At 41.0% G+C, this 27,651-nt stretch overlaps 1 protein-coding gene across 1 annotated transcript in view; it reads right to left on the bottom strand.

The window, feature by feature from the left end:
* LOC115109742 (membrane-associated guanylate kinase, WW and PDZ domain-containing protein 2-like) overlaps positions 1–27,651 on the bottom strand; it is a 257,310-nt gene that overhangs the window by 91,449 nt on the left and 138,210 nt on the right. Inside the window, exon 5 of the mRNA XM_029635036.2 lies at positions 793–1,027. Coding sequence (XP_029490896.2) covers positions 793–1,027 — 235 coding nt within the window. The remainder of the gene's footprint in view (positions 1–792; positions 1,028–27,651) is intronic.

Raw genomic sequence — 27,651 nt, forward strand, 5'->3', positions numbered from 1 at the left:
AGAGGGCGAGAGAGAGGGCGAGAGAGAGAGAGGACAAGAGAGAGAGAGAGGACAAGAGAGAGAGAGAGGGCAAGAGAGAGAGAGAGGGCGAGAGAGAGAGAGAGGACCAGAGAGAGAGAGAGAGAGTGCAAGAGGGCAAGAGAGAGAGAGTGCAAGAGAGAGAGAGAGAGAGAGAGAGAGAGGGCAAGAGAGAGAGAGAGAGAGGGCAAGAGAGAGTGAGAGAGAGAGGGCAAGAGTGAGAGAGAGAGAGAGAGAGAGAGAGAGGGCAAGAGTGAGAGAGAGAGAGAGAGAAAGAGAGGGCAAGAGTGTGAGAGAGAGAGAGAGAGAGAGAGAGGAGACTGGGAGAGATGAGAAAGGGGAGGAGAGAGGGAGGACAAGAAAGAGAGGCAAGAAAGAGAGACAGGGCATGGAGAGGGAGAGAGATCAGATCATGTGCGCCTGTGTTATTGATTGGGAATACTGACATAAATCAAATTACAACTTTGTGGGTTCAATCCCTGCGACCACCTTTCTTACTTTCACGATCTATGCTGCATACCGCTCTGTTTCTGTAGTGTCTGAATATTCCAAAAATACGAAAGGAGGGTGGAATTAATATCTGTCAATTTTTTTGAAAGAAGTAAGATTTAACCCCCATCCCCTGTGTATGTGGAGTGGGGGTGGGCAGGAGGGGGATTGTCTGTGGGTGAGAGGAGGGTGAGATATTTAAGGTGAACAGAAGGACCAAACATGCTCTAGTAGGCCCTCTGTTCCTCATTAGAAAGACTGATAGAGACAAAAACACATTCTTACTCTATGAAGTAGACCTCTTCTTTCTCAGTGTAGGCCATCTCCCAGTTGTCGGGTAGGGGTCCCAGTTCCTCCTCATCTCCTTTGGGGAGTTTGGGGGGCGATTTGGGGGGTTCCCGCTCGGGGGACTCCTCTCCCTCTGTGGGGGGCTCAGTGAAGGGAGGGGGAAGGGTGAGGACATCCATCATAGACACCTCCTCAGACACATCCGTGCTCTTGTCCTCATGCTCGCTTGACTCTGTAGAGAAGATAGAGAGAATCAAATACAGAGAGCTGTTTTAAAGCTCAGCACTTTATATACAGTTGAAGTCGGAAGTTTACATACACCTTAGCCAACTACATTTAAACTCAGTTTTTCACAATTCTTGACATTTAACCCTTGTAAAAATTCATGTCTTAGGTCAGTCAGGATCACCACTTTATTTTAAGAATGTGAAATGTTAGAATAATAGTATAGAGAATGATTTATTTCAGTTTTTATTTATTTCATCACATTCCCAGTGGGTCAGAAGTTAAACATACACTCAATTATTATTTGGTAGCATTACCTTTAAATTGTTTAACTTGGGTCAAACATTTCGGGTAGCCTTCCACAAGCTTCCCACAATAAATTGGGTGAATTTTGGCCCATTCCTCCTGACAGAGCTGGTGTAACTGAGTCAGGTTTGTAGGGTTCCTCGCTCGACACACGCTTTTTCATTTCTGCCATACATTTTCTATAGAATTGATGTCAGGGCTATGTGATGGCAACTCCAATACCTTGAATTTGTTGTCCTTAAGCCATTTTTCCACAACTTTGGAAGTATGCTTGGGGTCATTGTCCATTTGGATGACCCATTTGAAACCAAGCTTTAACTTCCTGACAGATATCTTGATATGTTGCTTCAATAAATCCACATAATTTTCCTGCCTCATGATGCCATCGTATGATGTACCTCTTGCAGCAAAGCACCCCCACAACATGATGCTGCCACCCCCATACTTCACAGTTGGGATGGTGTTCTTGAGTTTGCAAGCCTCCACCTTTTTCCTCCAAACATAACGATGGTCATTATGGCCAATCAGTGCTATTTTTGTTTCATCAGAACAGAGGACATTTCTCCTTAAAGTACGATCTTTCTCCAAATGGGCAGTTGCAAACCGTAGTCTGGCTTTTTTTATGGCGGTTTTGAAGCAGTGGCTTCTCTCTTGCTGAGCAGCCTTTCAGGTTATGTCGATTATAGGACTCGTTTTACTGTGGATATAGATACATTTGTACCCGTTTCCTCCAGCATCTTCACAAGGGGGGGGGGGGGGTCGCACAAGCTAACAGGTTGCACAAGCTAACAGGTTGGCCTGTCGCACAAGCTAACAGGTTGGCCACAAACAGACAAATAACGGCCTAGTACAACAGTGGTGTGCAGAAAGGCATCTCGGTATGCACAACTCATCGATCCTTATCACGAATGGGCTATTGCAGCAGACGACCACACCAGGATCCACTCCTGTCAGCTAAAAACAAGAAAAAGTGACTCCAGTGGGCGCACGATCACCAACATTAGGCAATTAAGGAGTGGAAAAACATATCCTGGTCTGACGAATCCGGGGCCTGTTGTGTCATTCTTATGGCAGATTTAGGATTTGTCAAAAGTAGCAGGAGTCCATGGACCCATCCTGTCTGGTGTCAACTGAACAGGCTGTTGGCGGTGGTGTACCGCCGTCCAATCTGCAGTAACTGCGTGATAAAACAATGGCAAAACAATTTTGCACATTTCTCTACACCACCCATATGGGGTCCTCCAGAATGTTATATAAAACTCAGCCACGTAGATAGGCATACTCTGCTCACTGCCATGCCCTCAACCACCTAAGCCCATTTTGGATCCAGAAAACTCCCTGCCTGTCTGGATAGTCGCAACGGTCAGATTCTGACTTGAGATCTGCTGACTTCAGAAGTCTGTCATTGACATTGGTGGCGTTCCTGCCTGAGTACATTGCAGACATTACATCAAACATTTAGCAGATGTTATCGCAGGTGTAGCGAAATGCTTATGTATCTAGCTCCAACAGTGCAGTAATAGCTGACAATACAAAACAATACACACAAATGCCAAAAATACAAAGAAAGGAAATATTAGGACAAGCGATCTCAGAGTTCGGAATATAAATACACTACCGTTCAAAAGTTTGGGGTCACTTAGGAATTTCCTTGTTTTTGAAAGAAAAGCATTTTTTTTGTCCAGTAAAATCACATCAAATCGATCAGAAATACATGGAGACATTGTTAATGTTGTAAATTACTATTGTAGCTGAAACGGCTGATTTGTTATGGAATATCTACATAGGTGTACAGAGGCCCATTATCAGCAACCATCACTCCTGTGTTCCAATGGCACGTTGTTTTAGCTAATCCAAGTTGATCATTTAAAAGGTTAATTGATCATTAGAAAACCCTTTTGCAATTATGTTAGCACAGATGAAAAATGTTGTTCTGATTAAAGAAGCAATACAACTGGCCTTCTTTAGACTAATATAGTGGTTTCTCGAGTATCTGGAGCATCAGCAGTTGTGGGTTCGATTATAGGCTCAAAATGGCCAGAAACAAAGAACTTTCTCCTGAAACTCGTCAGTCAATTCTTGTTCTGGGAAATGAAGGCTATTCCATGCGGGAAATTGCTAAGAAACTGAAAATCTCGTATAACGCTGTGTACTATTCCCTTCACAGAACAGCGCAAACTGGCTCTTACCAGAATAGAAAGGGGAGTTGGAGGCCCCGGTGCACTGAGCAAGAGGACAAGTACATTAGAGTGTCTAGTTTGAGAAAGAGACGCCTCACAAGTTCTCAACTGGCAGCTTCATTAAATAGTACCCGCAAAACACCAGTCTCAACGTCAACAATGAAGAGGTGACACCGGGATGCTGGCCTTCTAGGCAGAGGTGCAAAGAAAAAGCCATATCTCAGACTGGCCAATACAAATAAAAGATTAAGATGGGCAAAAGAACACAGATACTGAACAGAGAAAGATTGGAAAAAAGGTGTTATGGACAGACAAATCTAAGTTTGAGGTGTTTGGATCACAAAGAAGAACATCTGTGAGACGCAGAAAAAATCAAAGATGCTGCACGAGTGCTTGATGCCATCTGTGAAGCATGGTGAAGGCAATGTGATGGTCTAGGGGTGCTTTGGTGGTGTTAAAGTGGGGGATTTCTACAGGGTAAAAGGGATCTTGAAGAAGGAAGGCTATCACTCCATTTTGCAGCGCCATGACATACCCTTTGGATGACACTTAATTGGAGCCAATTTCCTCCTACAACAGGACAATGACCCAAAGCACAGCTCCAAACTATGCAATAACTATTTAGGGAAGAAGCAGTCAGCTGGTAGTCTGTCTATAATGGAGTGGCCAGCACAGTCACCAGATCTCAACCCTATTGAGCAGTTGTGGGAGCAGCTTGAACGTATGGTACGTAAGAAGTGCCCATCAAGCCAATCCAATTTGTGGGAGTTGCTTCAGGAAGCATGGGGTGAAATCTCTTCAGATTACCTCAACAAATTGACAACTAGAATTCCAAAGGTCTACAAGGCTGTAATTGATGAAAATGGACGATTCTTTGACTAAAGCAAAGTTTGAAGGACGCAATTATTATTTCAATAAAAAATAATTATAACCTTGTCAAGGCCGTGACAATATTTACTATTAATTTTGCAACACATTTCATGTATGTTTTCATGTAAAAACAAGGACATTTCTAAATTAACCCAAACTTTTGAATGGTTGTGTATATGTACTCTATATGATGGCGTGTACAGACATTATGGGCAGTATATGAATAGAAAAGGTATGTACAGCAGTAGTTACAGTATAATAGGATAGGCCTTGAATAGAATACGGTATATACAGTAGCAGAAAAAGTTTGGACACACCTACTCGTTTCAGGGTTTTTCTTTATTTGTCACGAGTCCGACCGAGGGTGGCTTCCCTTCCCAGTCGGGTGGCGCTCGGCGTCACCGGCCTATTAGCTGCCGCTGATTGTCTTTCCTCCCCCTCCTTGTATGTTTATTGTTAGCACCTGTTAGTGAATCATTAGTTGGGCTTTATTAGACAGCTGGCCCGCCTGTTTCTTTGTGCGGGATTAATTATTGGGACTTTCGGTAAAATAGTAGAGGAACGTGTTTGTTCCTGGTCGTGTATTCTGTTGTACTATTTTCATCCCCCGTGTTTGGGGCAGTTGGGTTTTGAGCACCCAGTGTTGCGTTAGTGCATTAAAGAGCACAGCATTGCACTCTCTGTTTCCTGCGTCTGACTTCGCACCCACGACACCCGGTGCGTTACATTATTTTTACTATTTTCTACATCTAAACTCTGAAATAACACATATGGAATCATGTACTAACCAAAAAAGTGTTATTCAAATCAAAATATATTTTATATTTGAGATTCTTCAAAGTAGCCACACTGGCATTCTCTGAACCAGCTTGTTGAGGTATTCACCTGGAATTTACTTCAATTAACAGGTGTGCCTTGTTAAAAATGAGCCAATCAGTTGTGTTGTGACAAGGTAGGGGTAGTATACAGAAGATATCCCTATTTGGTAAAATACCAAGTCAATATTATGGCAAGAACAAATCAAATAAGCAAAGAGAAACGCCAGTCCATCATTAATTTAAGACATGAAAGTCAGTCATCATGAAAATGTCAAGAACTTTTAAAGTTTCTTCAATTGCAGTCGCAAAAACCATCAAGCGCTTTGATGAAACTGAATCTCATGAGGACTGCCACAGGAAAGGAAGACCCAGAGTTACCACTGCTGCAGAGGATAAGTTCATTAGAGTTACCAGCCTCAGATATTGAGTTCAAGAAACAGACACATCTCAACATCAACTGTTCAGAGGAGACTGTGTGAATCAGGCCTCCATGGTGCAAAGAATTGCTGCAAAGAAACCACTACTAAAGGACACCAATAAGAAGAAGAGACTTGTTTGGGCAAGGAAACACGAGCAATACATCTGTCCTTTGGTCTGATGAGTGCAAATTTGAGAGTTTTGGTTCCAACCTCTGTGTCTTTGAGAGACGCAGAGTAGCTGAACAGATGATCTCCGCATGTGTGGTTCCCACCGTGGCATGTGGAGGAAGTGTGATGGTGTGGGGGTGCTTTGCTGGTGACACTGTCTGTGATTTATTTCAAATTCAAGGCACACTTAACCAGCATGACTACCACAGCATTCTGCAGCTATACGCCATCCCATCTGCTTTGCACTTAGTCCTACTATCGTTTGTTTTTCAACAGGATAATGACCCAACACACCTCCAGGCTGTGTAAGGGCTATTTGACCAAGAAGGAGAGTGATGGTGTGCTGCATCAGATGACCTGGCCTCCACAATCACCCGACCTCAACCCAACTGAGATGGTTTGTAATGAGCTGGACCTCAGATTGATGGTAATACAGCCAACAAGTGCTCAGCATATATGGGCACTTCTTCAAAACTGTTGGAAAAGCATTTCAGGTGAACCTGGTTAAGAGAATGCCAAGAGGGTGCAAAGCTGTCAAAGGCAAAGGCTGGCTACTTTGAAGAATCAAAAATATATATATATATATATATACTTGTTTGGTTAGTACATGATTCAATATGTGTTATTTCATAGTTTTGATGTCTTCACTATTATTATACAATGTAGAGAATAGGAAAAATAAAGAAAAACGCTTGAATGAGTAGGTATGTCCAAACTTTTGACTGGTACTGTACAAATGAAGTGGGTAAAACAGTATGAAAACATTATTAAAGTGACCAGTGCTCAGTGACTATGTTTATTTTACCTTTATTTAACTAGGCAATTCAGTTAAGAACAAATTCTTATTTTCAATGACGGCCTTGGAACAGTGGGTTCAGGGGCAGAACGACAGATTTGTACGTTGTCAGCTCAGGGATTCAATCTTGCAACCTTTCGGTTACTAGTCCATCACTCTAACCACTAGGCTACGCTGCCACCTATGTACATATGGTAATAGTATCTAAGGTGCAGGGTTGAGTACCGGGTGGTTGTCACGATTTCAGCCGAAGTCGGTCCTTCTCCTTGTTCAGGCGGTGTTCGGCGGTTGACGTCACCGTCCTTCTAGCCACCGCCGATCCACTTTTAATATTCCATTTATTTTGTCTTAGTCTTACACACCTGGTTTCACTCACCCAATTACCTGTTTATTATTTAACCCTCTGTTCACCATGTTTGTTTGTGAGTTATTGTATTGTATTTTCAGTCCGTTTTCAGTCCGTTATTGTGTGCTCGTGATGTTACTTTGTACATTTGTCATTTTGAGTAAATGTACGTTGATTACTCATATTTGCTGTCCTAACTTTCTACACCAGCTACACACAGGGCCCTTACATTGGTAGCTGGCTAGTAGCAGTGACTAAAGTTCATGGGCCTCATTTATAAAAGCTGCTTATGCACCAATTATGCCCTAAAACATGCATGCAAAAGTTGACATTTATAAAAACTGAACTTGATGTGAGAATGTGCTTATCCTCCCACAAACTTTAGACCATGCATACTTAGTTTGTAGTGGTTTAGGTATTGCACTGCAAGAATGCAAAAGTAGCATAATATGGGGAATATATGATGACTTTTTCATAACCAAAAAAACAAGTAGGTAAAAATAATAACAAGATGCAATCATTTGCTGTGAGTAAGAAGAGCAAAAATCTATTTTTTTCTTCTTTGCGTTCTAAAATAATTTGAAATCTATTTCCGATAATTTATTTCATTTCGATGATCATTGCAGAATAAATTACTCACCTTTTCTGACTGTGATGGTTTCATACTTGTGAAATGGCCAATAGGCCTACAAGTTAGGATATGCTACCATTCGTCCCATCTCTAATTGAATTGGACCCACTTCACAGTATTAAATAAATAAGCTACTGGTATTTAGAGTATTATGTTCTATACTATCCGTTCCGAAGCGCAGTTTTGCAGTAGAATAGAGAGTTCACCTCTATTTGTCTGTAGGCTTTTGTCTGAATACTGTAATGTAAAATTTCTCGAGCAGCCTAGACAATATTTCATTTATAAACATAATACATACACTGAGTATACAAACATTAAAAGCACCTGCTCTTTCCATGACATAGACTAACCAGGTGAATCCAGGTGCAATCCACTTCAATCAGTGTAGATGAAGGGGAAGAAACAGGTTAAAGAAGGATTTTTAAGCCTTGAGACAATTGAGAAATTGATTGTGTATGTGTACCATTTAGAGGGTGAATGGGTGAAACAAAAAATGTAAGTGCATTTGAACAGGGTACGGTAGTAGGTGCCAGGCGCACCAGTTTGTGTTAACTGCAATGCTGCTGGGTTTTTCCACACTCAACAGTTTCCCATGTGTATCAAGAAGGGTCCACGACACAAAGGACATCCAGCCAATTGGATAAAACTGTGGAAAGCATTGGAGTCATCATGGGCCAGCATTCCTGTGGAACGCTTTCGACCACTTGTAGAGTCCATGCCCCAACGATGAAATTAGGCTGTTCTGGCACTGTTCTGAGGGAAAAGGGGTAGGGGGGGTGCAACTCAATAATATTTGGTATACTCAGTGTATATCATAACCATTGCACCTTTTCTGTCCATGATTAGTTCATGTTACCGAAACAGCCATACAACAAATTACAATGCGCATCTCTCTTTTAATTAGGCCTATTAGAGACTATTATAATTTCAAGTTTTTGCTCTATGCATCCTAAAGGGAGTGCGGGTGATAAGATACAGTAGAATTTAACAGATGAACAGACAGTTGATATTTTGCATTGAAGTAGGCTACTGTAGACTAATGTAGGCTAGTTTACGATGTTTCGAGCAGTGCAGCATATTTAGGTTCAGGAGAAAATAAATGCAAAACATTAAATCCAAATAAACTATTTACAGGTTCACAACAATGTGTAATTGTTTTAGTGTTTTAGAAATGGGCATATACAGCAAAGGTCATTGCAAAACGTAACATTTTGCTAACACCTCCAAAGACATTTGATCAAGTTCACCATTAAAACCTTTAAGGATTTGACCCTTTTTTTTAAAATTTCGACAGATTACATTTTTTCTCAGACATATTTAAGCCATATTCAAAATTGAATTCAAAACTGATTACTGAAATGATCTGATTCATAAGTTGATGTTGTAACGTTAGTTGCTAGCGGCTAAAAATGTTAACTTTGTTGAATCTAACCAAACTCTCCACCGTACGTAGCTAGCTAGTTAGCTACATTAGCTAATTTAAACTATTCTTTAAAATCACATATAATAGCATAACGACTGTCTATTTTTTTTACCTTGATCATTGGTATTAGCTACTCTTTGGCCTTATCTCCAATATTATTTGAAGTCTCATCACAAAATCATACATAGAAGTGTCCAGGCAATGTTGTTCTGCACTAAGATGGCTGTTGACTGATGTTGCAGCATCTTAGCCTGATTTATCCAGACTTTCTGACAATTGTGTAATCAGGGCCGGTTCCAGGAATAAGTGACATAAGAAGTCGCTTAGGGCCCCCGGCCGGTAGGTGGCCCGACCCAAAACAGAGATGTTTGTGGGGTCTCAACTTACTATTTAATTTTATAATCAATACAAAACATACACATACAGACAACATCATACAAACATTAACTACATCACACCTGCCCAGACCCACTGGCACACACCCCCATCTCCAGTGCCCGCATCACTTTCTGTGAAACTGCAACATTTTGTTTCTCTCTGTAGCTCACGTATATACATCTTTAGATTTTTCCATTGTGTCAATGATGGCAGATTGATTGAGTTCCAAGTTTTTTTTATATACGTACATTTTAGCTAACTTTGGGGCAGCAGGTAGCTTAGTGGTTCGAGCATTGGGCCAGTAACCAAAAGGTTGCTAGATCAAATCCCTGAGCAGTCAAGGTAAAAATATGCCGTTCTGCACCTGAACAAGGCAGTTAACCCACTGTTCCTAGACCATCATTGTAAATAAGAATTAGTTCTTAACTGATTTGCCTAATTAAATAAAGGTTTTTAAAAAATGTAACTGTCATTTCGTTAGTTGCAACTTTCCCTCCATCTTGTGCCGGCCACTAGGTAGTTAGTCTAGCCAGTTATGTAAACTTGTAGTAATCATGGCTGACTACCGATTGGGCACGTGCCCAGGGGCCCTGACCTCCAGGAGTACCAGTAAATAATCTGTCTATGTGCCCTTGAACAAGGATAAAAGCGTCTGCTAAATTACTAAAATGTCAAATATAGGTTTGGGGCCCCAAGACCAAATCTCACTTAGGGCCCCCAAAAGGCTAGAGCCGCCTCTGTGTATAATTCTTAAAGAACAGCTATTGAAATGCAAGCAAAAGGTGGTGAGACCAGTTACAGAAATTATTACAATACCAAACATAAGAAAATATAATATTTCACTCAAGTCAAACTTACCAGCATGATTGTAATACAGTCATCAGTACTATTCATATTAACCTACTCAACCTCCTCAGCACAAACAAGAATATGAAATGAATGAATCACACCTTGTTAAATGTGGTAGCTGCAAGCTGTCTGTGTTTACATCCCTCTCAGTCCAATAACCAAACACGGCTATAGTAGGAGAGAAGTGACAAAAGAAATGGTGGGGGGACTAGGTGGATGTTCAGATCTACTGGAGTGTTACCCTCCTGTAGCTTATCAACCAGCTAGTTATTAGAATCAGTTGCACTAGACTAGGGTTTTAGAAAACCTACAAGACGGTATCTCTCCAGGAGAGCCCTGTATCAGATCATGCAGGATCTTGTATTGATTCCGTCTTCTTATGGTCATCCTCATCGTGGTACTCGGGGGCATGATTGGTGTCACACATTTTCAGCCCCAGCTAACACACCTGATTAAACAAATTGCATTCAGAGAACTAGAGTTCCCAATCTATAGGATAGACTGTCACCACGATCACCTGAAAAACATAAATCGTGTCACGATTACTTTGTTTGCAAATTGGAGCAACACTGAAACGTTTTTTTTTTAAACGACAAATATAGCAAACAGGTACACGTTACAAACATCCATTAAAGTGTAGCCAATGTGTTCACAGAGTTGGATCATGTCTACATACAGTGTGGTTGCTAGGGAGAGGTGACATAGGGAATGTGATTAGTCTAGATAGAACAGCATTTCTTAATCCTGGTCCTGTGGACCCAAATGGGTGCACATTTCTTGTTTTTGCCCTAGCACAGAAATGATCCACATATCATCAAGTGTTGACGATTTTAATCTGGTGTGTAGTGCTAATGCAAAAAAGGGTAAATCTTCCTTCACTGTCCCTGTGCCACACATACAGGAATGTGGTTGAGCAAGCAGAGCACGAGTCCCACGAGGGCACAGGCTAGTCGAGAGCACAAATGAACTTGAGATTTTTAAGTGTGACTTTGAGTGAGCAGAACATCGTCCTAAATTGTACATAAAGAACTGTAAGCAAAGAAACGTGGTTCAAATGTATAAAAAAAAGAAAAAAAGTAACGCATTAAATTGTCCACATAGGCTCTGCTCGCTCTTCTCTCTAGACTCTGTGTTTGCTCGCACAATGATGTTTCATCGTTCATCTCGTGCGCGTTCCACTTTTTAAATTGGATTTGACACCATACAATCCGACCTGTCAAGTTTTCGCTCTCAATTTCTCAAATTGCTCTTTCTCAAGCCTTGCTAACTTTGGGTTTGGATTTCAGGCTGATGGGGGACGGGCTTAAAGGTGGGTCACTTTCACTGGTGTGATGGACAAATTCCTGCCAGTCCAGTGTTGTGATTGGCTATTACGAGCCGTCAACTTATTCGGCTTCCGCAATAAGTGCTGAACGACTTGGGAAACTCAGCAGCTTGATAACCAAATAAATTCTAATACTTGCACTTAAAAAATGTTTTTTAACCTTCATGTAACTAGGCAAGTCAGTTAAAAACAAATTCTTATTTTATAATGACGGCCTACTAGGGAACAGTGGGTTAACTGTTCAGGGGCAGAACGACAGATTTTCACCTTGTCAGCTCGGGGATTCAACCCCGTAACCTTTCAGATACGGGCCACACGCTCTAACCACTTGGCTACCTGCTGCCCTGAGTACAATACCTTGAGTTCAGTGGAATCTACTTGCTAAAGTTAGCTAGCTAATTACTTGTTAGCCAGCAACCTTCGTCTGTAAAACGAAAAGCAGACAGTCATCTCTAGTACACACCATAAAACAAGTCCACCAATTGCAGGCAGGAGCCAATATTTTGGGTATTAAGCCCAAGGACACACACACAGCACATTGGGGATTTTAAATTAAAGGAAGACACAAAATAAAGAATCTTCTACCTGCTAGTATATAACCAGTCTCAAATAATAGATTGTAAACTGACATAGGATTAACCAGCTAAACTAGGTTAACATGTCAGAATCAGCTTTATTCTGCAAATATATGTGCATGTACAGGACTCTATGAAATGGTGCAACAAGAAACAGAATATACAGACAGAAAAATATATAGATGCAGATTGTCCACAGATCCACATACAGTAAGTACACAATGAACACTTTAAGCTACATTATAAAATGTGCAGTTCTGAGATGATCATGCAGGGTGCATAGTTTATGGATGAATAGTGCAAAATCCATGGATAACAGGATTATCGCAGACCAGGTAGCCGGTTGGTGAGGGCCACGGAAGAAACTGTTCAGGTGGTGGGAGGTTTTGGTCGTGATTGACCTGAACTGTTTGCCAGAAGAGAGTCTTTGGAAGAGGGGGCGAAAGGGGTCGGCGATGATCTTTCCTGCACGCTTCCTTGCCCTGGAGTCGTGCAGGACTTCGATGGAGGGCAGGTGGCACCCAATGAACCTCTCAGCAGACTGGACAATCCATTGCAGTGATAGAGGAGGTGAGGATAGACTCAATGATGGTCGTTTAGAAGTGAAACAGCATTCAAAGGAGGACTGAGGACAAAACAACACATTCACCATACATTTCACTGAGGAAAACATTTGTTTTATAGTGATTGTCTGATTGGGAACTACCATTGTCAATTACAGAATCCCAAATGATTTTGATTTGGCATTGGAAGTTTTATTGCATACAGTCAGTAATACAGAAGTCAAATCGCATATCATCAGATCAGATGTTATCAGCATGCCAGAAACATCTGTAGAAAGAGCACAAGTAGAAGAAAGATGTGAGTGCAAACAGAACAGATGTACACTATATGATCAAAAGTATGTGGACACCTGCTCGTCAAACATCTCATTCCAAAATCATGGCCATTAATATGGAGTTGGTCCCCCCTTTGCTGCTATAACAGCCTCCACTCTTCCAGGAATGCTTTCCACTAGATGTTGGAAGATTGCTGCTGGGACTTGCTTCCATTCAGCCACAAGAGCATTTGTGAGGTCGAGCACTGATGCTGGGTGATTTGGCCTGGTTCGCAGTCGCCGTTCCAATTCATCCCAAAATAGTTTGATGGAATTGATGTCAGGGCTCTGTGCAGGCCAGTCAAGATCTTCCACACCAATCTCGGCAAACCAATTCTGTATGGACATCGCTTTGTGGACGGGGCATTGTCATGTTGAAACAGGAACGGGCCTTCCCCAAACTGTTGACACAAAGTTGGAAGCACAGAATCGCCTAGAATGTCATTGTATGCTGTAGCATTAAGATTTCCCTTCACTGGAACTAAGGGGCCATGAAAAACAGCTCCAGAACATTCTTCCTCCTCCACCAAACTTTACAGTTGGCACTATGCATTGGGGCAGGTAGCGTTCTCCTGGCATCCACCAAACCCGTCGGACTGCCAGATGGTGAAGCGTGATTCATCACTCCAGAGAACCCGTTTGTTAGGCTTGTGTGCGGCTGCTTGGCCATGGAAACCCATTTCATAAAGCTCCTGACAAATAGTTATTGTGCTGACTTTGCTTCCAGAGGCAGTTTTGAACTCGGTAGTGAGTGTTGCAACCAAGGACAGACAATTTTTACATGCTTCAGCATTCGGGGGTCCCGTTCTGTGAGCTTGTGTGGCCTACCACTTCGCGGCTGAGCCATTGTTGCTCCTAGACGTATCTACTTCACAATAACAGCACTTACAGTTGACTAGACCAGCTCTAGCAGGGCAGAAATTTGACGAATGGACTTGTTGGAAAGGTGGCATCCTATGACGGTGCCACATTGAAAGTCACTGAGCTCTTCAGTAGGGCCATTCTACTGCCAATGTTTCTCTATGGAGATTGCATAGCTGTGTGCACAATTATATACACCTGTCAGCAATGGGTATGGCTGAAATATTGTAATCCACAAATTTGAAGGGGTGTCCACAGACTTTTGTATATATAGTATATCATGCAACATAAGTTTTCCCCTAAAACAATGGCATGAGCTTTGTCCCAATTAATCTCTGCTCAACCCCTCTACACTCATCCTTCTCAAAACCCATTGGAGGAGGTCTGAGGCGAGGAATCTTGGGTCATCTCCTCCAATGGGGTTTTAGGAGGAGGCACGATGGTCAGTGCTTGCATCCTTAGCTCTCTTTAAGAATTTGAGAGTTGCTACATTTCTCCAGCCCAATCCCTCAGCGTTTTACCCGAAACAGGGGCAGGGAAAACAGTTTTTTATTGTTTCAACTGCTGATTGCCACTTTAAGGAACATATAAATGAGCATACAAGTATGTTTAAGCATACATGACTGTTGGGAGTATGGTGCCATACCTGTAGCTCCCGGGTGCAGCAGAGCTGACACACTAAAGATGAAGTTGCAGCAGATGTCTTGAACACCCTGCGGCAGTTTTTCAGACAGTGGTAGTGATGGAAGGTGTCCCAGGTACAGTTTGTGGCCAAGTCACCTCCCTCAGAACCAGTGAAGATCTCCAGGTTCTTAAAGCGGGATGTTAGCATAATCTATAGAGAGGGCAGAACAATACAGGAAATGGAATTAGATTTAGTATGGTGTTAAAATCATTGTAGACATTGGTAAAAAGGTAAACAAAGTAAGGCACTGGAGTTTTTATAGAAGGTGGAGTGAAACATACTGTCCATTGCCAGTCAAAAGTTTGGATACACCTACTCATTCTAGGGTTTTTCCCCTCCTTTTTTTCTACAATGTAGAATAACAGTGAAGACATCAAAACTATGAAATAATAATAATATGGATTCATGTAGTAACCAAAAAAGTGTTTTATATTTGAGATTCTTCAAAGTAGCCACCCTTTGCCTTGATGACAGCTTTGCACAATCTTGGCATTCTCTCAACCAGCCTCATGAGGTAGTCCCCTGGAGTGCATTTCAATTAACAGGTAGGGGTGGTATACAGAAGATAGCCCTATTTGGTAAAAGACCAAGTCCATATTATGGCAAGAACAGCTCAAATAAGCAAAGATAACTGTTTAACACTTTTTTGGTTACTACATGATTACATATGTGTTATTTCATAGTTTTGATGACTTCACTATTATTCTACAATGTAGAAGATAGTAAAAATAAAGAAAAACCCTTGCATGAGTAGGTGTGTTCAAACTTTTGACTGGTACTGTATGTGCTGAGATGTGTAAGGCATGAGATGAGTTGGTACAATCTTGGTGTCCTCTGCCTCGCTGTTCTCCTGAGAACAACTGTAGTGAGAGAGAGGACAAGAAGATGTCACAAAGTTCAATTGGAGTTGAAATGTTTTAACATCTTAATGTTTCATTCAAGAAAACAGTTTACTTTAAGACTGTTTATTTTAAGGCTATATCAAAAGAGGCAATTAGCCAAATAATTAAAAACGCACAATGTGGAACTGGACTGAGCTGAGCTGTAGGACAATACTGCAGTAAAAGAGGGATGCTGACACTCAGATTTTTCACTTTAAAATGTATGTCAAACAAAAACCAATGATTTCAAAGTGGAACAAACCATACAACTTCTACGTTTGTTTGACATACATTTTAAAGTGAACAATCTGAGTCTTAGCTTCACTCTCCTACTGTGGAATTGCCCTGTACCAATTCACGCCACTTGTCACTCAGCATGCCTGCTGTCATTTCATGCCCAACCCACCTCGTAGTAGAGAGCTATCCATCCTATACATTTTCACTTAATCTCTTACCTACACTAATCATATTGTTTAGCAATGACTATCACATACATTCAGCATAGAGCAATCTTTCTAACCAATAGATAGCAGCTGGTCATCATCCTCTCTACGTGACAATTGTCTTATGCACAATGCCTTCATACAGCGTCAAAGAAATTAGAGGAACTCTCAGTACCACTAATGATTAAGTTACATGGGCGATTGGTGGATGTCATGGTTACCTGCAGAAAGTAGGAGAGCCAAGGTACCCTACTTGGAACAGAATGGACTCCTGTATCTCCTGTTTCTGTCAGCTGAGCAGAGAACTTCACCACCATATATTAGCAGTGGCAATGCGTCATTCAGGGCAGATGGGGCAGAGCCTCCCAAGTTTTGAGCCCCACCTGTTTTGCATGTTATTTTGGCATTAATACATGTCACATATCAGTTTGCAAACAATGTAAAAAATATATATTTAAAAAATTATCATTTAGTTAAAGCCACATACAAACATAAAATACGGAATGTAGGGGTTGGTAATATTCTCTAGTTGGCTCAGTGTTCTGTCACTCATGGGGACACTACATCGCCGCAAAATCTATGGGTAGAGCTCGAAAATTAATGCCATAGACTTATATTAGAAGTACCCATCACTGGCCATAGATAAAATATCTACCGTCACTTTGATTGGACTGATCATGTCAACATTTTACTTTCAAAATCTTAGCTAGCAAGCTAGACAAGCAATCGTCTTCATGCATGAAGTAGGCAATCTACTGACAAATTCTTTTCAACCCTTGTCATATAAAGAGATTATAGATAAAACTTATCGGTGCTCATCGGCCATAAACATTAAACAACAAGTTGGAAATTGCAAATTCACTTCAGCCCCGGATTTGATCCTAGGTTTGAAGACATTGGCCATGCTGTCAATCAGATTGTACCTCAATGTATGCTGTAAGCAGTTTACTATACTGGCTATTATTTGGTTCAGAGCCTGACCTCTCTTGGAACCCCCTCCACTTCAATCACTGACCTCTTCCCCAATGAGGGTCTTCCCTGTCTGATCTCAACCTTGCCCCCCTCGTCTGCCACCCATTCATGCTGGTCTTCCAAGTCCTCCTCCTCTAATAAAATCCCCTCTCAACTTAGGTACAACGCTCTTAGAAAATGAAACCACCTCGGGTTTGCTTAAACCACAAGGTGTAACATTAGCTAGCTAATTAATTTTCTATAATGTTAGTTAGCTAACTAAAGTTAGCTAGTTAGCATCCTACCTAATTGATGTTCGGCTACCTTTCCATATCAATAGCTTGCTTTAATAACAGAATAACTACTTACTATAATTTCAATATTGAAATCATAGTTGATTATCTAGCTAGTTGGTTATCTAGTTTCTCTACTGAAAAACTGTTGAACTTACCTTTTTATTATTGTCAGTGATCACTCACCTTTCACCGTTCCCTTTCATCTCTATGGGCAAAAATCCGGTTAGAGAGCTGTCAGTGTTTGGTCTAAAAACCTGACCAATTGAGTTTCAGTAGACTGCTACAGGCTATGTTCATTGGCTAGAATTTCTCCCTTGTTATAAAAGTATAGTAAGCAGTTGTGAGAGCAAATGGATTTTGGTGTGAGAGGGAGAAAAGTCATCCATGTGGGGACGTGGCGTATTTGTGAGTGTGCAGTCATTTTTTAATCTTGACATAATTCTCTACTCTTGTCACACCCTGATCAGTTTCACCTGTCCTCGTTATTGTCTCCACCCCCTCCAGGTGTCACATGTTTTCACCAGTGTATTTATACCTGTGTTTCCTGTCTCTCTGTGTATGTTAGTCAAGTCAACCAGAGTGTTTTTCCTGGGTTCCTTTTGCTATTCTCTTTTTGATAGTCCTCCCGGTTTTGACCCCTGCCTGATCATCCTGCCTGGCCTGACCTTGATTCTGCCTTCCCTTCGGTACTTTTTGGACTCTGACCTGGTTTCGACCCTTTTGCCTGTCCACGACCATTCTCTTGCCTTCCCCTATTGGATTAATAAATATTGTTAAACTCCAACCATCTGCCTCCTGTGTCTGCATCTGGGTCTCGCCTTGTGTCATTATAGTACGAACTGGCCATGACAGACCCAGCAAACTTGGACCCCCACCGGCCACACTGGGTAGCACAGAGCAACACTTTAAGGGGCATTCCACTAATAATGGCGCTGACTAGGGAAACATTCCCGCTGTTCTAGCAGGTAGCTGGACAATAGACTTGCCTAGATGGAGGGTAGGTGGAGAATTATATTGTCAAATGTATTTCTAAGTCAAGTATTATCATTATTATTATTATGTATTACATCCGACCATGATTGGGAGTCCCATAGGCGACATACAATTGGCCCAGCGTTTCTCTCCCTCTAAAAACAGAAATAAATGTTTTGGCCTATACCAATATTATTTTGGCCTTTATTCAGATTACATTAACTTTTGTAAAAACATTTTTTTTAAATAACCTCCAATATAGTTATATATTATCAAGTTGATGGCACAGTCGTATAGCCAGCACCTACATAAAGCTGAGGGACTACCTCATTCATGGCTTTGGCTCAAGTACCAACATTCTTTCTGATAGTCTTTAATAAATAGATGTTTTGGTTATCATGACTTGGACACCATGTACAGTATTATAATAGCCCGTCTGTATTTTGATACTTTGTGGATGGGGCCTCCACAGTTGCGCAGCTATCTAAGTCACCGCATTGCAATGCAATGCTAAATGCGTTGCTACAGTTACCCGTGCTGGCAGCCACCTGGAGACCCAAGAGGCAGCTTTTATATTTTATTTAGAATCCTCCAATCCTCTATATGTAATTATTGGCGGAGAGTCACGTCATATTTTTTTATATACTGTTGGCCTACCGTAGGCCACATGAGACTCACTAGTGTTGAGTAATGTGCTGTTAAAAGTGGTGTAGGTCTTATTTATTTAAAGAGCATATTGAAGTTAGAAGCAATATGATTTAAAGCTTTAGCCTACAAATATTTTAGCACTGTTTCCTGTTGCTCTGAGACAAGTATGGGGACTGGTCTTGATAAATCAATGAGATTTTTATTTTGACTGAATCTCTGTTTGGGTATTGGTTAGACTAAAATGATGGTGTAGAAATGTTATGCTCTTAGTGTAACCTTTATTTAACTAGGTAAGTTCGTTAAGAAGCCTACAAGGAACCAAGGTCTCCCGCGTTGCCTGCTGATGATACAGGGATTCTTTCGCTAAATAGCCCAGTACTGTGTTGCCTACTTCCGATCATCATGTTGTACAGCGCCATATTTTTAGTTCCATCCTAATGGAAACACAGAGTTTTTTTTTGTTTTTCTTGGAATATAAACACCAATACCAATTAATCAAATTAATCCCAAACTCTAAAAGTAATTGGAAAGGTAGATACAAATTATTTGTGACATTGTGGTAAAGAATGTAAACGCAATATAAATAAGATGCTGTGTTTTTATTTACAGTAGTGATGGACAGCTTGTGGCATTTTGAAAAAAGCTTTCCAAACACTTGTTGCCCGATTATCAGGACAATAGACTCTTTATAGCCCGGCAATTGTAGGTGTGAACATTCCCCTACCTGCAATGTACTCTGCAGTGTTACATTTCAAACTCAAAATAGAGGTACAAGAATTTCTTCATAAACATCTAGATGCCTTCATTAATAAAATCCCTAGAAAAAAAGACCATCAAAATCTAGATGGTTATTTAAACTACATTTTAGTTGCACTTCCACCAAGCTCCACGATAACGGGAAAATCTTGCAGAGATGATAAATGCATTTGTTGCATTGTAGTATCGTGAATTTCTCTAGCCAAAACATCTTGATGGCCTCAAAAGTTTGGACACACCTACTCATTCCAGGGTTTTTCTTTATTTTTACTATTTTCTACATTGTGAAATAATAGTGAATACATCTCAACTATGAAATAAAACATATGGAATCAGTTAAGAACAAATTCATAATTACAAGGACAGCCTACTCCTTCCTCCCCGGCGGGGTATTGAACCCCAGTCTCCCGCATGCCCACATGATATGGGGATTATTTAGCTAAATAGTCCAGCACTGTAGCCCACTCCCGACCTTCAAGTTGTACAGCACCATATTTTCCATTCCATCCTAACGGAAACCCAACAAATTTTTCTTGGAGTAGAAACACCATAATATTAATCAAATTAATTAAGCAACATTTCTTAAAATCAGTCCCATATACTATGTTCGTACAACTTTTTAAAATATCTTACACCACTATTAAAGGCTATCAATTGATTCTCAAAGATGCCCTCTGGTTGTTAAACTAGCACTAACGAGCATTAATAGTACCAGTCGTTGGCACTTAAATAATGTGCCATAGAATTATGCGGCACCACGCAAGCTGTGCTGCAGTGCGCTGCAACTTTTAAAGGACAAACCACTGCACACATCGATCTTTCCCTCTCTTCCACATACCAGTACTTACAACAATATATCAATACATCAACACATGCTACACTGTTTCATCAACCATACACTCCAGGCATACACGCACCGTTGACAAGCTTTCCAACCAGATGTAATGATGAGTTCAATGTACAATCTCCTAGGTGCAACCGAGTAAACACCACCTCTTCCTTTAATCTGACCTTTGAATCTTTGTCCACCGACCTTTATTTGGAGAGCATATAACTTCTTATGGGTACCTGGGATGTCCCACCTGGCCAACATCCAGTGAAATTGCAGGGAGCGAAATTCAAAAACACTCAATTCAAATATTTAACATTCTTCAAAATATATTTGTTATACATCAAAATAAAGCTTAACTTCTTGTTAATCCAGCCGCCGTGTCAGATTTCAAAAAGGCTTTACGGCGAAAGCATACCAGGGGATTATCTGAGGACAGCGCCCAGCACACAAAACATTACATACCAGCCAAGTAGATTAGTCACAAAAGTCAGAAATAGTAATAAAATGTATAATTTACCTTTGATGATCGATCAAGTCCCTCTTTATATCCAAAAACCTCAGTTTTGTTGGCGCGTTTTGTTCAGTAATCCAATGGCTCAAAGACAGTTACAACAGGCAGACGAAAAATCCAAATAGTATCCGTAAAGTTTGTAGAAACATGTCAAACGATGTTTATAATCAATCGTCAGGTTGTTTTAAGCCTAAATAATCGATAATACTTCAACCGGACAATAGCGTCGTCAATATAAAGGCACGCTCTCGGTCATGCTCAGGAAACAGGTCTGGCGACTTCCCAGGGTCCACTCACTCAGAGTGGTCTTACTCCCTCATTTTTCAGAGTACAAGCCTGAAACAATTTCTAAAGACTGTTGACATCTAGTGGAAGCCATAGGAAGTGCAATTTGAGTCCTAAGTCATGGGGTACTGTATAGGCATTCAATATAAAACTACAAACATAAATAAATCCCACTTCCTGGATGGATTTTTCCCGGGTTTTGGTCTGGCATATCAGTTCTGTTATACTCACAGACATTATTTTATACTTTAGATTTCTTTATTTTAAACTTTAGTTTTCTATCCAAATCTACCAATTATATGCATATCCTAGCTTCTGGGCCTGAGAAACAGGCAGTTTACTTTGGGCACACCATTCATCCAGAGGTGAAAATAGTGCCCCCTACCCTAGTGAGGATAAATGCTGTCCCTTGGGCTCACTGTCCCACCTCTTCTGCCACACATCTATCTTTTCCGGTCATACTGTCTGAACTAACTTGACTGTGTACCAAATGTCTACATATTTAAATAATTATTTAGTTCATAAACTAGCAATTGTTAGCCCTGTTAAGGAGCTGTACTATTTTGAAAAATAATCACTTCAGGCTGCCATGACAGTCATGTTGTTTTATGTCATTTTAAATAGTTATAGTAATAATGGTTGGTGGCAGGATATGTGGTATTATCAGACCCCCCCCCCCCCCAAAGGAAATTAATACAAAAAACGATGTTAATCTGAAGCTGAAAAAGACAGGAAAGTCAAAAGCTAATTTGACCTATGCACTGACAAGGCTTTTCAGGATAAACAGCTTGACTACTGCTAGAGTACTGTAGCTTTATTGATCTACTGTATTTCAACAACAGATGTACTAACATTGGATGGGTTGATTAGGACTCAAACCTTCTCTCAAACAGCCTGACACATACTCTCAGAGTAGGTTTACCATATTAATGTATTTGTTAATGTAAATGTATTTTTTCATTTAAGACACACAGGAAATCTGCCATTTGGGAATCTGTTGAATGTTCCTAATCTAGATTTTTTAAAATCATTAATATTTTACATTTAACTAGGCAAGTCAATTCTTATTTACAATGATGGCCTACCCCGCCTAAACCCTAACCCGGATGATGCTGTGTCAATCGTGCGCCGCTCTATGGGACTCCCAATCACAGCCGGTTGTGATACAGCCTGGAATCGAACCAGGGTCTGTAGTGACGCCTCAAGCACTGAGATACAGTGCATTAGACTGCTGAGCCACTCAGGAGCCCCTTGATATACACTACCATTCAAAAGTTTGGGGTCACTTAGAAATGTCCTTGTTTTTGAAAGAAAAGCACATTTTCTGTCCATTAAAATAACATCAAATTGATCAGAAATACAGTGTAGACTTTGTTAATGTTGTAAATGACTATAGTAGCTGGAAACGGCAGATTTTGAACGCAATATCAACAGAGGCCCATTATCAGCAAACACCACACCTATGTTCCAATGTTGTGTATGTTAATCCAAGTTTATCATTTTAAAAGGCTAATTGATCATTAGAAAACCCGTTTGCAATTATATTAGCACAGCTGAAAACGGTTGTTCTGATTAAAGAAGCAATACAACTGGCATTCTTTAGACTAGTTGACTATCTGGAGCATCAGCATTTGCGGGTTTGATTATAGGCTCAAAATGGCCAGAAACAAATACCTTTCTTCTGAAACTCCTCAATCTATTCTTGTTCTGAGAAATGAATGAAGGCTATTCCATGCGAGAAATTGCCAAGCAATTGAAGATCTCGTACAACGCGGTGTACTACTCCCATTACAGAACAGCGCAAAGTGGCTCTAACCAGAATAGAAATAGGAGTGGGAGGCCCTGGTGCACAACATGTGAACTTTCATGTGCCTTTATAACACACTTGTTTACCATCTGTAAATACAAATAAAATTGTTAAATTACGAGCCTTCTTGGTTAAGCCACAGAAAGAGAGCAACTTTCACGCTTGCCATGATTGGCTGAGATGAATGAGTGGGCTGGACATCCCGAGAGAGGAGTTCTGATTGGTCTGCCATAGAAGCTCGTCAGTCTGTGTTGGTTATCCTGTTGAACACAGCTTTTTAAAAATGTATTGTGTAGTGGAGCTGCATAATTGTGGCTCTCCACTTTCTGGAGGATCATGTTTTGAAATCAGTGGAATTAGAATTTGATAGCTAAAGAGAAGGAGGAAACACCTGTCTCCTGATTACATCTTCCAACTAAGGGCAACCGGCATTCCTGACAGTGAGATGCCTCCATACACAATGATGTATACAGGTAAGATAGTCTAGCGATAGCTAGCTAACGTTACATTTTCAGATATTACATGTTTTCTAATTTGAACAGAAAGTGGTTTAATTTCAAGCTAAAGTGTACTGTTAGTCAGCTAGCTAACATTAGTTGGCTGGCTCCCTAGCTGATGTTAATATTAATTTCCCAGAGCCGTGTGCTGTTCTAGTTAGAGCCTAATGTTAGCTAGTTATCATTGAACATGGCTGGTTTGGTCCCAGCACTGTGGCATTGTTGGCACTGTTAATATTTTAACGATGTTGATCAACTTTCAAAGCAGAATTACTTTCCCATTGTTCCTCAAATGTAATGTATGATATGCCATTTTGTAGCTCTGAGTCTCTACTTTTATATAATGTAAAAAAAATAAAAAATAAACGCTTCACAAGACCGAATCCAGGTGGCGAGTCACATATGTTCATGCCTGTGTGTATGAGCGCATGTGTGTGTTTGCACACGTGTGTGTACATATGAGTGGTGTGTGTGTATGTTTGTGTGTAAAAGAGTGTGTGCATATGTAAATATATTGGCACCCTTGCAATTAAATTATTTATTCTAAAATAAGCTAAATAAATACAAATATGACTAAATAAAGCATTCAAAGAAAGGAACACCCATTCAAAGAAAGGAACACCCATGCTGTAAGGTTGCTTTGATGCCTCTGGTTCTGGGGGCCTTGAAGGTCTGCAAGACATCATAGTGTGTCTTCAATCAGAAGATTATCAAGGTATTTTGGAGTGCAAAGTCCAACCCAGTGTCCAAAAACTGGTTCTCTGTAGAAGGTTGTGGGTCTTTCAGCAGGACAACCACCTAAGCACACATCAAAAGGCACCCAGGAATGGTTCAATAATAAGCACTGGACTGTTCTGGAGTGCCCAGAGATGAGTCCAGATCTGAATTCCATCAAAAACCCTCATGGCGAGATCTAAGAAAAGCAGCTGGTGGAAGGCACCACTCAAACTTTGACGAATTGGAGCAGTTTACAGCTGAAGAGTGGGCCAAATTGCCAGTAGAAATAGTCCAGCAAGCTCATTGATGGCTGCAATAAGCATTTTTTTGCAGTTATCTTAGCCAAAGGCTGTTTAACTAAGTATTAGCTCCTGGGTGCAAATAAATTTGTCCATGCCAATCCAATAGCAAAGTGTGGAGACCAAACGTTTTTTTCCATTTCAACATATTTCATAAGAAATAGGGAATTAGTTAAGGAAAGTGCAAGGGTCTCGATATACCCATATGGAGAGATTGTTATATGATCTAGCTGAAACTTGTAAGTAATACATATGGCATCAAATACACATACAAGATCTGTAGTGGATTCTTGTAATATCTGACTTATATGGATGGGCAAGCTGTAGAAAAACAGAAATTTGGCAAATGTTGTATAAAAATCTTTTGAGAGACAAGTAAGGTCTTACATACATGGAACATACACATTTCAAAGCACTTGGATCATAGTAATAACAAGAAATCATCATCACTATATGTGTTCAAAGTCAGATATAAAGTGCCATCACCTATATTTAAGTGATAATGTCAGAGAGGCCAGTGTTTGGAAGATATATGTGCCTAATTTCAGGAAACCAGGTGTATGTCGATAATGGCGCCGGAGGGATGGCTGCCGTTTTACGGGCTTCAAACCAACTGTGCTATTTTTCTTCGTTTTTTTCGCATTGTTTGTAACTCATTTTGTACATAATGTTGCTGCTACCGTCTCTAATGACCGAAAAGAGCTTTTACTCACCTCGAACAAGACAAAAAATATATTAAATGAGTCTTACACAAAGGATATACTGCTTTGTCGAGACAAAGCCAAATCCTAGTCACCCGTGTGAAGAAAAGACGTAGAAAAAGGGGGAGGAAGGCGGGGTGCCTTGTAAGAATTTGCCGACGAGTAAGTAAACCACCACGATCCTCTGCATTATTGGCCAACGTGCAATCATAGAGAAAAAAACTGGACGATCTACGATTAAGCCTATCCTACCAACGGGACATTAAAAACTGTAATATCGTATGTTTCACCGAGACGTGGCTGAACAACGTCACAGATAATATAGAGCTGGCTGGCTTCTCAGTGCATCGGCAGTACAGAGCAGATACGGAGGTGTGTGTGTGTGTCTATTTGTCAATAACTCCTGGTGGTCTAACATTAAAGAAGTCCTGAGGTATTGCTCGCCTGAGGTAGAATACCTCTTGATAAGCTGTAGACCACAATATCTACGAAGAGATTTCTCATCTATATTATTTGTAGCCGTCTATTTACCACTACAAACCAATTGTAAGGGATTTCCTCCTTCCTTCTTCCGAAGAGGAGAGGCGAGAAGGATCGGAGGACCAAAATGCAGCGTGGTTGAAATTCATGTTTGTTTTTAATAAGAAAACTATACATGAATAAACTACAAAAACAACAAATGTGTAAACCCGAAACAGTCCCATGTGGCACAAACACTGAAACAGGAGACAATCACCCACAAAACCAACACCAAACAGGCTACCTAAATATAGTTCTCAATCAGAGACAATGACTAACACCTGCCTCTGATTGAGAACCATATCAGGCCAAACACAGAAACAGACAAACTAGATACACAACATAGAATTCCCACTCAGATCACACCCTGACCAAACAAAACATAGAAACATACAAAGCAAACTATGGTCAGGGTGTGACACCAATGCTGGCACTAAGACCTGTATAAGGCCATAAACAAACAAGAAAATTATCATCCAGGTGGTGCTCCTAGTGGCCTAGTGGTGCTCCATTTTACCTCAATTCTACCAGCATGTCACATGTGCAACCAGAGGAAAGAAAAGTAGAGACCACCTTTACTCCACACACAAAGACGCATACAAACCTCTCCCTCTCTCTTCATTTGACAAATCTGACCATAATACTATCATCCTGATTACAAGGAAAAACCAAAGCAGGAAGTATCAGTGACTTGCTCAATACGGAAGTGGTCAGATGACGCAAATGCTACGATACAGGACTCTAGACTTCCGGGTTGGAGCGAGCAGTCGCATCCGCACTTCGGTCTGCACTTCGGTCTGCAGGTAGTATAACTTTTCATTACATTTCATTACATTTCATTATAGTACAACGGTTTGATTTGTCTAATCTTAGCAATTTCTTCTTAGCTAGCTACATAGCCGTCTTTGTATCAAAGATAATTGCGTAATTATCGTATTTCGTCGTCCTAACGTATCTGCCCAGCAGCTAGCCAGCTAGCTAACGCCCACCGTCTACATAGCTAGCTACATAGCCGTCTCTGTATCAAAGATAATTGTGTAGATAATTGTGTAGTCTAGAGCAATTTTCTAGGTTACCTAGCCAGCTATTGTCGTTCTTTTAACGCAACGTAACGTAATCAACACTGCTAGCTAGCTAGCCAGCTAGCCCCTGAATCAACAACGCAGCCAGCTATTTGTCGTCCTTAACGTAGGAGACACTGCTAGCTAGCCAACAGCTAGCCAACGTCTACCGATTAGAACTCAACAACCCGGTCGTATTCCGCCTCGCTCCACAGGTAGTATCACATTTTCATTTCATTTCATTACAGTACAACGGTTTGATTTGTTTGATCGTAGCTAGCTACATAGCTAGCTACATAGCCGTCTCTGTATCAAAGATAATTGTGTAGTCTAGAGCGATTTTCTAGGTTACCTAGCCAGCTATTGTCGTTCTTTTAACGCAACGTAACGTAATCAACACTGCTAGCTAGCCAGCTAGCCCCCGAATCAACAACGCAGCCACTGCCAGCTAGCCTACAAAGTCAACAACGCAGCCACTGCCAGCTAGCCTACTTCAGCAGTATTGTATCATTTTTAATCATTTTAGTCAATAAGATTCTTGCTACGTAAGCTCAACTTTCGAGACGTGTAGTCCACTTGTCATTCCAATCTCCTTTGCATTAGCGTAGCCTCTTCTGTAGCCTGTCAACTATGTGTCTGTCTATCCCTGTTCTCTCCTCTCTGCACAGACCATACAAACGCTCCACACCGCGTGGCCGCGCCACCTAATCTGGTGGTCCCAGCGCGCACGACCCACGTGGAGTTCCAGGTCTCCGGTAGCCTCTGGAACTGCCGATCTGCGGCCAACAAGGCAGAGTTCATCTCAGCCTATGCCTCCCTCCAGTCCCTCGACTTCTTGGCACTGACGGAAACATGGATCACCACAGGTAACACTGCTACTCCTACTGCTCTCTCTTCGTCCGCCCACGTGTTCTCGCACACCCCGAGAGCTTCTGGTCAGCGGGGTGGT

The sequence above is a fragment of the Oncorhynchus nerka genome, linkage group LG25 (genome assembly GCF_034236695.1).
Source record: "Oncorhynchus nerka isolate Pitt River linkage group LG25, Oner_Uvic_2.0, whole genome shotgun sequence".
Taxonomy (NCBI): Eukaryota; Metazoa; Chordata; class Actinopteri; order Salmoniformes; family Salmonidae; genus Oncorhynchus; species Oncorhynchus nerka.